The sequence below is a fragment of the Amblyomma mixtum genome, chromosome 3, assembly GCF_055824585.1.
Source record: "Amblyomma mixtum isolate Tamu chromosome 3, ASM5582458v1, whole genome shotgun sequence".
NCBI lineage: Eukaryota > Metazoa > Arthropoda > Arachnida > Ixodida > Ixodidae > Amblyomma > Amblyomma mixtum.
This window is the reverse complement of record NC_143014.1, coordinates 305,143,816-305,155,896: the sequence shown is the minus strand read 5'-3', so window position 1 is coordinate 305,155,896 and position 12,081 is coordinate 305,143,816. Positions and strand designations below refer to the sequence as shown.

At 46.4% G+C, this 12,081-nt stretch overlaps 1 protein-coding gene across 1 annotated transcript in view; it reads right to left on the bottom strand.

Annotated features, from left to right (window-relative positions):
• The window catches only part of LOC149355464 (serine/threonine-protein kinase PLK1-like), a 50,531-nt gene extending 38,694 nt beyond the window's left edge, over nucleotides 1-11,837 (bottom strand). Inside the window, exons 1-7 of the mRNA XM_089577643.1 lie at nucleotides 11,724-11,837; nucleotides 10,747-10,851; nucleotides 10,306-10,422; nucleotides 8,508-8,815; nucleotides 6,666-6,865; nucleotides 4,042-4,158; nucleotides 3,800-3,824 (exon numbers count right to left, since the gene is read on the bottom strand). Coding sequence (XP_089433769.1) covers nucleotides 3,800-3,824; nucleotides 4,042-4,158; nucleotides 6,666-6,865; nucleotides 8,508-8,815; nucleotides 10,306-10,422; nucleotides 10,747-10,851; nucleotides 11,724-11,837 — 986 coding nt within the window. The remainder of the gene's footprint in view (nucleotides 1-3,799; nucleotides 3,825-4,041; nucleotides 4,159-6,665; nucleotides 6,866-8,507; nucleotides 8,816-10,305; nucleotides 10,423-10,746; nucleotides 10,852-11,723) is intronic.
• Nucleotides 11,838-12,081: the final 244 nt, after the last annotated feature.

Sequence of the window (12,081 nt, the reverse complement as noted above, 5' to 3'; positions counted from 1 at the left end):
TATTTGTAAACATAAATACCCCCGTAAGCAGAAGGTTGACAGCCGTCGCCGTAGCTCAGAGGTAGAGCACCGGACGCGTAATTCGGAGGTCGTGGGTTCGGATCCCACCGGCGGCATGTGGTTGTTTTTTCTTCTGCTTTTCTAATCAATTAGCTTTAAGCGACAACATATTCAGTAATATTCTTACTTGATCAACACCACAAAAAATAAATTTAAAAAAAATCCCCTGTGCTCCTTGGTTTCTGCGGCTGTTGGCTTTTCTCTCATATTTATAACGAGCCCCTCATTCCCCTTCCCTTATATATATATATATATATATATATATATATATATATATATATATATATATATATATATATATATATATATATATATATATATATATATATATATATATATATATATATATATACCAGGTGTCCCAGCTAAATGTAACCAAGCTTTTAAAAAACACGGGGTGTCCTAGCTGTCTGAAACCAAATGGGGTTTGTTTGGAGTCGCTTCACCTAGTCTGCGGTATTTTTTTCGTCTTCAGGGTTGACAAATTATTTAAGCTTAATTAACTAACTTTTTAACTATCGACTTGAGGAACAAAGTGTCAATGGAAAAGTTGTAGATCGCTTTGAGAAACAGCTTACTGAGACGTTTGCAGCAAAGTAATATTTACGTAAAGTAGTTTTTTTACCAGCCTTTAACCATAACCCGCACAATAAGAAAAAGCTTCCACATGACAACTGTGCCACTTCAACGTCCCAAGACGTGCCTTAAAGAATAAAATCTATTTTTTTCTGAAGTCCTCTCCTCGATATGACTTTGGATGCACATTGGGGCAGAGAAGTGAGCCAGCAGCTGGTCACGTGACAACTTTCTTTTAAGGCCAATAAATGAAGCTACGTAAATCGTAACTTGACGGAAACAGCACTGCTAGCGGTTTTTCGAGGTGATCTAAAACTTTTGCTTTGACACTTTCTTCCTGAAGTTAATAATTAAAAATTTAGCTAATTAAACTTACCTAATTAATTAACTTTGAAGAGCGAAAAAATACTCAAGACCAGGCCACGCGACTATGAACAATTTTGAGTTGGTTTCACAGGACTAGGACACTTCGCCTTTTTTACAAGTTTGGTTACATTTAGCTGGGACACCCGGTATATATGAACGATTCAGACCAACTACCCCGCCAGAAGATACTTTTGAATTAACTATTCAGTATTAGTTAACCAACCGGGTAATTAGCACGCATTAGCTGTATTCTGATGTACTACACCAATGGCAGTGCTATGCCGAAAAACGTGCTCTTCTAATTCAAAACGCCTGTTTTTAAAAGTTGTGTAAAGTCTTACGTGAAACACCCTCTATAGGAAGCGAGGCTGTGTAATGCCTGAACGGCAACAGCCTCGGTCGTGGTTGGAGTCGTTGCACGTGATTAAAATCCACTCCATTGCAATTATATTCTACATCCATTCGTTGTTTGTGCAGTTGTAAGTGCTGGTACTTACTATTATTGGTTAAGAAATTGTGGTTTCTGCCTTTGATGACGTCATACCGTCGCGACCAATCACAAGTTTTATAACGCCAGCATGAGGCACCTAATGCTTTCGTATTAAAGCACCGAATACCCGAAGAAGGTGAACATGCTGCTACCCTATTCATCTGCCTCGTAAGAAACGCAGCACAGGTTTCCCACTAACGCGGGAGGGAGCGGGAACCAAGGGCACTGCATTTTATGGCGAGCGAGCTTAGCAAGAGCAAGGGCGCGTCGATGCAGTGGCGGTTTTAAGAGTAGAAAAAGTGATCTCGCACGCAGACCAGAGAGATTCCTGTAGCACGCTGATCATATGATATACAGTGAGCAGCCCGAAGGCGGCCACAAGCACTACGTATACAAGGTGCCCACCACAAATTTCGCCCGCAACATTCGGCATTGCACTCACAGGCAGCGAACTAGCGAAAAGTTTGACAAAAAGAAAAATAAAAGCCAAATAGAATTCTCCATTGCATTAATAAACGATGGACTAGTACAGCGATACGCGTTCTTGATCACATGTCCAACATTCTCGGACAAAAATATTGAAAAGAGGGCAATTGCAAGATACTGTTACGGAAATATTGAAGATAATGGCCAATTCTTTTGATAGGTAGCAAGACTTTCTTTTGAATTGTTTCCATCGATCGCATCGAACAATTAAGGCTTCCGCAGAAAACCAATGGGGAATGGTTACAACAAAAGCAAAAACGTTAAGAGAAAAAAATTGAAGACTGCCGTCAGGTGATCTGCGGATATATTGGTTGTTACAGCGAAATCTTACAACATATGAAAACATTTCGTTCATCGAAGGTTTCCCGCTCAAAATTGCTTTTGTCCAGAATTGCTGAGTATGATTTTGTTACATCGATAGTTGCCTGAATAATATTTTTAAAAGAGAAATTGGCATCCGGCAGAGAAATTTAAATTTCAATTGGTTTCCAGTACTGTGCTGTCCGTGCTCCCACTTTATGAAAAGGTGCGATTGCATGCAACTGTCCACTCATGTCTCAGCTGTTTAAGAAGGCAGTATGAAAAAGCGGCCGCGAGAATCGGAAGGCAATAAAAAATCACACGATATATAAAGATTGGGCAGAGACGGCAGTGCATAAAAATTTGCTGGGTGAAATTTGGAGTAATGACAGAAGTCGTAGTGACATTTAGGGAATATCACCTACTTCTACTGAAGCCCGTGTGGAACTTCGCAGGCTGAATACATAATTGATTTTGTTAAATAAGGCACTAAGCTTTTTCGTGAAGCGGTCCTCTGGCAAGTCAAATAAACTTTAAGTGCGCTGCTGTCTAAGAGCGCGTTGTTGGGCTAGTCGCTCAGTCATAATCAACGAAGGGTACTGCGCACATACAAACAAACAAGGACGCAAAGGGTACACAACGAATTCTTGTTGTCTGCCCTTCTCGTCCTTGTTTGCATGTGCGCAGTACCCTTTGTTGATAACGCTGCCGTCTTGTCGGGTTCTGTACCAGCTTCGGCGCTTATCACAGTAACCATGGTTTCTGCAAAAGTGAAGCATGCAGTCGGGCCTTCGTACATACATAAAGAAACTGACAGCCTTCGCTCGACGACGAAGATTACGTGCAGTTGTTGGCACAATTGTTATTGGTATGCTAGTGTTTACTAACACCGTGCTGCATTTGAGCTGCCAATTCGCAGCACTCTGAACTGCTATGCATTGTGACATTGCATGGCCATGTCTCAGTGACCACTGTCGTCAACTGCATCCCTGCATATATGCCCTCATGGTTCTCTTCCGCCGAAAGAGAACAAGACGGAAGAAAGGAAAGGCAGAGGATGCAAGACAATACTTGCATTGGCTACCCTGTCGGCGTGCGGCGGCCATTGAAGGGGACGCTAGAGAATAGGAGGAAAAATTCAGTTTTTGTGCATATGAAGTGTCTAGAGACGGGCACAGTTTCTATTTTTACGCTGATACTTGTGGCTATATTTAAAAAGTGTCTTCGTTGGATTTTTCTTAACATTGTGAGCCAAAAAATCTCAAATATTAGAGGTTACGCATAGTTAAGGGAGTAGTTATCATCCAGCTGCGCGCTGTTGTGCGTCTGCACAGCCAATACAACACGGTTCGTCCTGTTCCGGAATTGAGTATAGCTTTTGTTTGTAGCAACATGGCGGCGCTCAGATGAATGCCGATAAGTAATTGGTTTGGTTTCTGGGGTTAGCGTTAGTCGGTCGTAGTTGAGGGCTTCGGATAGTTGTTACCACCTGGGCTTATTTAACGTGCACTGACATCGCACGGTACACGAGCCTCTAGCATTTCGCCTAAATCGAAATGCGGTAGCCGCGACCAGGATCGAACCCGCCACTTTCAGGTGAGCACTCGAGCGCCCTAACCATCAAGCCACTGAGGCGGCTGCCTATGAGTAATTAATCTCTGGATTTAAATCTACTTCCATGGAAAGGTTTCTTCAAGTGGAACACTCAAAATGGAGCAGACTAGGTTACAGGTAAGAGCGGATATTATCGGCCAACTCACCACTGCCTTCATTTTGCTCCAGGAGCACCCTGTGTCCGCCGACAGGCAAGCTGGCATTCAGAGTGTCAAAACGAGGCTCTGTCACCAGACAAGACGTAGGCAGTCGAGAAGGCATGGGTCCTGGAAAGAGTAAACAACAGTTAAAGATTGGGAATGAAAAGCGCTATGCATTTGGGATTGTAACCAGCAGTTGCTCTTGCTGGAAGTGCGGGCAGTGAAAAAAAATCTCATCTCCTATTGCGCTGCCAATTAAAGGCATTCACATCGAACACTGTAGTTACGAACTTGTGGGCGCCATGTCAGAAAACAACAAGATCCCGAGAAGGCAGGTCAGTTACCCTGACGAAACTGAACTTTCTCCAAGGGATGCACACTCGATAGTACCAGCCACCCCAAACTTTTCGAGGAACCGTAAAGTCGCCGTCCCCCTCCCTTATCCCTCAACTCAGTATGACTAGTTTTACTGCAAATCGCACATCAGATGCCCTGGATTCAGAACGTCGAACATGGTGACAACGACCTTCGGTTCGCAGAAACTAGCCGGAATGGCAAGAGAACATAACATGACGCGGAAAATACAGTCATCGTAGGTTCAAATAGTACAACGGCATCTGCGCCGTCCGCCTTTGTTGTCAAGCGCGGATTGACGAGTGAATGAATAAACTGCAAGATAGGATGTTCATATGTGTTATGCAGGAGCCTTTATAGTGCTTAGTGCGCGGCTGTTCTCATGAACACATTCCAGCACGGCAGAGATTACGTTTTTACTTTCGCTTTGTGCACAATTTGAACACGGAGTTACAGCTATTTATTGATCTCAAACATCTTGGAGGCCGGTAAGGCATCGTGTAAGGGGGCGAGAAATTTCGAGCATTGCAAGTACAAAAAATAAGCACTACAGAACAAAAAAAGGCAGTAGACAGTAAAAATTTTTGAACACATGAATATAGTACAGACGATCTTTTTGCTAATAGGGCGGAGACGGGACGACTTCACGCTATTATGCCACGTCCCGTCTTTGCGCTGTGGACAACATGATTTTGAAGCAAGGCCAACTCACCACCCTTATGTAGAACAGAGGAGTACGCCAAACGACGAGGAAATGTGAAAAAAGCGCAGTACAGGTTAAAGCACAGCATTATGGTAAAAAAGCACTTGGTTCGTGTTATCAGTGAGTATTAAAAAAATTTGGACGACACTTAAGCTTCCCCTTAAGAGTAGACCGGTTAGCGCCTTCTCCTTTTCCTCTTCAATGTTTTTTCTTTCTCATTCTTGCTCTTACAAATATACGCCATTTCTTTCAATAGAATAAAACAACATAACACCACCTTAACATTCCGCGCAACTAATGACGCCTAATTAGCATATTTATGTTTCCTTTTGTAGCGAAAACTACATTGGCCACGAACTAGCGATTTCGCTGTGGCGGTGCTCAGAGGAGGCAGAGATCGTTCTTGAGCCGCTGCCTAGCAACCGCCGCAGCTGGCACATGCCGCGCGCTTAACGGGCCATCTGGCATGACGTCACACCGCGCGCCTCGCCGCGGAGCCGCCGCCGCCGTTTGGTATGACGTCACACCACCTGCCTCGTTGTTCCGCTCGCTTCGCCAGCTGTGTCGCATGCTTGCTTCCGCTACGTATATCCTGGCATAGCCGAACTAAGCCAGTGCCAATTATTTATTTTGCTGATTTACTATAACATCAGTACACCGCCCAAACGCACGTTACTGAGTTGCTCAAAAAATAAGGGGTACCCCCAGGAAAGCAGTGGTCCCGGGTTTGCATCCCGGACTAGGACGAATTTTTTTTTAAACTACAAAGTTTCTGAGAAAGCTGTATAGCCTCCCGTTGTAGCCGTATGGCTGCGCTTGGGTGGATGCCAATGACTAATTACTCCCTTATTAGGCTACTAAGTCATACATACCACCATGCGTTCGCCAACACGGTCGAACCAACGACCCTTCGTGTCCTATGCTGGCGCACGCCTGGCACGCACAGGGCTAGGGTTCGAACTCTAATAGACGTTATTTTCTTCTATGATTTACTTCTATATTAAGGGATTTTTTTCTGAATTACGCAGGACGGCGGACGACGCCGACTTTTCAGCAGAACGAGCTCCTGGCGCTATCGCATAATACCGGCAGCCAGCAGCCCGAAAACAAAGAATACCGGCCGTCTAGGAGGCACAGTCCTGCGTTGTTCTTGCCGCGCGTCATTCCTGCTTTGGAGGCGCCAAGCAGAACGCCGGAGAGATCAAAGCCTTGGCGACACAGAGTACAAGTGCATTTTCATAAATGCATTATCATAAATTAATCACTTTTGCTGCGAAATTGCTGTTCCAATGCAATTTATAACATTATTAAATAAGAGACCAAAAAGCAGTTCCTTACTTCACAAATTACCGTAAAAGTGAAATAATTAAATTAATTACATTATTGCCCAATATATTACATTCTTACAATGCACGTAACAAGGAACACCGTCCGCAAATTTTACTGGCCGACCTGATTACACTTAAACAGTGGAGATCTCGACTTTTTACACTGACATGAACCACTGCGTAAATATTCAATGCACTATACAGCTAAGTAATGCCCCCCCCCCCTTCCCAAATAAATATATATTTACCGCAGGTCAAGAAGTCGTCGTGCAAGATGTCCTCGATTGTCGGTCTACGTTTTGGCTGTGCCTGAAGCATCCTCCGGATGAGGGAACTTGCCGATGAGCTCAGCGTAGACGGCATATGGAGCAAGTTTTTTCGTATGCGGGAGCTCGTCTTCTTCAACGTGGAGCTCTCAAACGGAGGATTCCCAACAAGCAGTGTGAACCTGCGCAAAACAGGCTTACCGATCAAACGCGGCAGCCTGGCCTATTTGTAATGACGACGGATGTCGCCTTACAAAAGCGGCCACATCTCACAGGGGCCAGCAGGGCAGTGCATGCGAGGAGAAAAGTGCTGCACGCGAGGAGCAATTGCTGCAAAACGCAGTGAAAAGCGGATCCCAAGCTGCGAAGGCGAAAGAGGCTACAGTAACATCTATGCAAACCTTCTTATCCATGCTGTGCTCCCCGGAGAGTTTAGGAGTTCACGAAGACATTTAAAGAAAGTAAGACATGATGTTGGGCAAGTCGGTTCATAGTTTCTTCGGTTCATAGATTCAGCAATTTTAAAGCTGCGTAAACACGACAGGACGAAGAGAGACACAAAGACACACACATTTTATTCTTTTGCCGTCCTGTCTTCTTCACGCAGGTTTTTAATTCCTGAAACATTTAACAGACTGCGAAAAGACTGCCTTAATGAGACTCTCACATCTCACATTCACTGGTGGAATAGAAGGACCTATTCAGTCTGACAGCTTGGCGCATTTCACAGCGCTACTTTCTAAAGTGCCTAAAATTCGAGAGCCGGGTGCTGTGCCCGAAGATATGAATGGGCAAGTGGAACAAACTAGCGCGATATGCCCCTGTTTCTCCTTACCTGCTCACACACTGCAAGAAGAATTATCTGCTCACTGTTGTCTGCCTCAGCCACCTTGTTCCGAGAACGCGTCTTCCTAAGGCAGCTTACGTTGCTCAATGGACGCTGCTGCGGCTCTTTCCATTCCCAGTACACCATTGGTTTACGCGGCTTTAATTACAGGCTTACATTTAAAGAACTCGTGCATTCTATGTTCCTTCGTTACTAAATGTGTTGTTTTCAAGTGGATTTTCTTTGAATACAAATTATAAACTAAGAAAAACTATTGCGTTCATCTGTTTTCCTTTAACTTTGTGTTGAAGTTTTGGTATAATTTATCGCCTGTTATGCCTCGTCGTTCCTTTCTTGACCTTATATTCCTAGACTTTTATCGCCCACATTGCCTGATATACATTTCTTGCTGATGTAGTTTAGTGGATTCCGCGTTTTTTCTAGTTAACTGTGAAGTGTGATGCGTTGAACGTTTTAGTGCTGTCCTACTTTTCTGTTGCTTCCTGCTATTCTTAGTTTGTAAAGCGCCGCACGCCACATGCCGCTCCCTGCCAGGCGCTGCCATACAAGCCCAATGAGGCTTCGGCAGTCCTGAATCTGTAAAGTGTCTTTGCAGTGCAGGATAAACTGATTCCTTGAGTGATTGATTGATTGAATTGGTTCCTTGGCTTAGCTACACAGCAAGAAACAGGGGTCGCTTTCGTGGAGGCCAGGTGGCGTTTGCTGCCTGGCCAGCATGAACATTTCTTGCATGGTGCATATCCCTTGAAATGTGTCCGCCACGGCACACTATTGACTACTACTGATAATACAAACGGGATAGCCACGGCAGCTACTGTGGTGGGTCTGCAGTATGTTGATGAAGCGCTTAGGCTTCGAACTCATGCCACTTGTTACTACCGGTGAGCAATGGCAGTAATTTCCGCCTCCCCCACTACGCACCGCTCTTTCCTTACGAGCCGAATTCTTGGTAACCTCTGGTGGCATGTAACACTCACAGGATGGAGCCGATTGACCAGACGTCCACTTCAAAGCTGTACCCCTTCTTGGCCAAGATCTCGGGAGCCATGTGCGTGCCGCATAGAATCTTTTTGCGTGGATTCACGTGACCAAGCCGGGTGGCGAGACCAAAGTCCCCCACCTTTATCTCCATATTTTCGGTCAGCAACAAATTGCTCAGCTTCAGGTTCCTGTGGATGACCCGCTGCTGCACCATGTATTGGCAGGCGAGCAGCAGCTGGTATAGAAAATAGCGCGTCTCGGCCTCGGTGAGGGTCTTGCGCCGCCGGTGCATCTCCATCAAAGACTGGAAAACAAATATACGAAGATCTCTAGGCCTCAGCTAATGATGACGTATACAAATAAATGCTTTCGAAAAAGCTCGAAGTAGGCACCAAGCCCATTATCAAAACGCTGATGGCGGACTTATACTGCCACACGAAGTGAACGGGACAGGTCTTAAACTCGTTCTGATTAATAGAAACATGAACCGGGAAGATTATATCGGAACAAAAGCAAGTGGCGGGCAGTTGAAGCGCCATATGCGTTACGTCGCCTTTAAGGACTAGTGTTTATCTCACGAGTAGTAACCACAGCCACACGACCGTATTCCTGAAGCGATGTTGCATACAGGCATGCCATTAAGGAGAAGAGGCGAGGGGGGGGGGAGGGGTCGCAATTTGAAGGACAAATGGTGTAATGGAGCTGTGGGCCAATTTTATTGGGAAAGCAATACTACGCCAGGTCTAACCGCTCGTTGCGTGGTCTGTGGACCCCTCTGGTCCTCGAGGAGCCGCTGCCGCGCCTAACAGATGATGTGACGTCAGCCTCTACGTTGCTATGGCGACGCGTGACGTCAGCTTGCTCTCTACACCGCAGCCAGGAGGAGCCGGTCGTGCCGCGCTCCTCGAGGAGGCTCGCCATGGAAGTCATCGACGAAGAGTCTATATCTGAATCAATTTGCTCTGCTGCTACCAAACGACCTTGAGTCGCCGTTGCCTAGCAACCGCTTCAGCTACGCTCTAACCCGAGTTATTACCCCAGCTTTATCCAGGTAAGCTCGGTTAAGTTCGGAGCAGCGTCGCGCCAACTGCATGAGAGGTCGGTAGGGGAGAGCAACATCGGTCGCACAATCCCTACCGGTGGTTGTGATATAAACAGACACCTGCCAATGCAGTGGCGCATCTCTTAACCGCTGTGCCACTGCGCCACGAGGGGTATGAGGACTCCCAAGGATCTATGAATGTGAAGTAGAGAAGCTGTGATTAGGCAAGCTAAACGGAATGAAGCCAAGCGTAAACAACGTGCCCAGGAAACCGAGGAACAACGAGAAGAACGTTTCCGAAAATGACGTGAATCAGAAGTCGCTAAGCAAGCTAAGCTTTCGCAACCAACCAGGTTTAACCAGAGCTAAACCACACAAAATATTGCCGTGTGTAAACTCGCAGAAACTTCGCACCTGCTGCAAGCGTCACTACACAATGATAGAATGTAGGATGCGTGACCAACTGTTATTAAAAAATGCTGTTAAAATGACAAAACGCAGAGGTAATACGCGTTAACTAACGGAAATATCGTATATGGCAACAGTAAAGCCCACTCCCGTCTTGAGTGGTTCAAACATTGCTACGTGTAGCAACTGACCCATACAGACGGTACTATTTATTATCTCTGAGAGCTTACGCTGCAACTCCCAGACTGTTTGGCATATACTGCGGTAGTCTGAGGCTCAGAAGCCATAAGAAGGATCTAAGTAGGACTGTGGAGAAAGTCCAGGCGCATGAGCAGTGCACATACCCGGCGGGTGCACAGCTCCATTATTATGTACACGTTGTTGTCATCTTCAAAGTGGCCCCGAAAGCCCACAATATGCTTGTGGCTCAAGGTGCGGTGTATTTGGATCTCTTGCGCAATCTGCATGTAGCACAAATAAGTTATGAGAACAGGACAGCATGGTACACAAACGCTAAGAGCAGCTATGGAAATAGTGGCAGGCTTCATGCGTTTATTTTGAAAGCACTGAACTTGAGATGAGAAGGTATTGCTGCAATACACGGCTCCGTCCAAACAAGGCTGTATGCAAGCTTGCAAACAAGCGCCTCCTGAGGTCTGGGAGGAATAGTCTTCCACAGGCTACCACTACCTTTACAGTGTTGGTGCGCGGAATTCATGCAAAATAGAGAATACCGGCTAACAAAACCAATGTGAGAATTAACACGAACCCCACAGAGTCCTCACCTTTTCTTTGAAGGAATCGGTTAGGACCGATTTAGGGACGACCTTGCTGGCAAAAGTCGTGTTCGTGGCTGTGTCTTTCAGTTCAAAAAATTTTGCGTATCCGCCCTGGAATAAGAAGTGGTTTCCAGTAAATGTACGCAATGATAGTGCCAGGAGCTCGTAATAGAACATAACTCTCCCCCCATTCCCATTTCTCCCTTTTTTTTGTTAATGACGGCGCGCGCACTTAAACCATATGCAAACGGGAACGGTGCGAAGCGCGGGAGCGCCAACGCGTGCGTTGCGGAGAGCAGTCATGGTTGTCCGAGCGCCATTTGGGGCCCACGACGAGCATTCTACGCTGACAAAGCTTGGCAAAACCGTATCGGTCAGTTTGCGCGTTAGAGGCAGCTCCGAGGTATTTCTCGAAGCCGCGCTGAAAACGAGAATCGCCGCAGGAGCGCGTACTCTGGATGGCGAAGGCAGCACATGCAATAACGCTGGGGCGTGGAAAGGCAGACGGCAGAAACAGCAAGAAATGGGCAGAGGTTTGGTTTATGGAAGTTTACGTCCCAAAGCGGCTCAGTCTATGAGGGACATCGCAGTGACGGGCTCCGGAAATTTCGACCACCTTGGGTTCTTAAACGTGCACCGACATCGCACAGTACACGAGCCCCCGAGAATTTCGCCTCCATCGAAATTCGACCGCCGCGGCAGGGATGGAACCCCCGTCTATCGGGTCAGCAGCCATGCGCCATAACAATTGAGCCACCGCGGCGGCCTAGAAATGGGCAGAGAATTAGCCGAAATTAACGTTAACTCAAAGGTAAACGGAAGGGTGGTGGGGCAGCATAGACCGAATTACACCCACGAGATTGGTACCGAGCGTAGCGCTGGCAACTTGTGTTCTGGGCTCCGCGCCCTACCCGAAGAACATCACTACGCTGTCTGGAACCATGCTGAGCTTAGTATCGCCCGCCAGTAACCCAAGAGCTCACCTTGCCGAGGAACTCTCCGAGGATATATGTCTTGTTGGATTTACTGTCAACGATAACGTCCGCAACATCCTTGTTTGCGACGGCAGCAGACCCGGTGGAGCAGGTGGATGCCATGAGGCATCAAAGAACCTTTAGCGCCGTTTAAACCCGCAAATGCGCTGAGTTGTCAGAGCACGAGCGACCGAGCTGGAGATGGCGTGCAAGGCCAATTTTCATCGGTAGAGAAAGAAGAGCTCGAATGCGGTCTAAAACCAAGCGCTAGCGACATCAGTAAGGATGCGGAACTGAAGCGCCAAATGGAAGTATGCGGAAAAGCACGAATAAAAGTAAATAGTGGGTTACATGTTTGGGATCTATA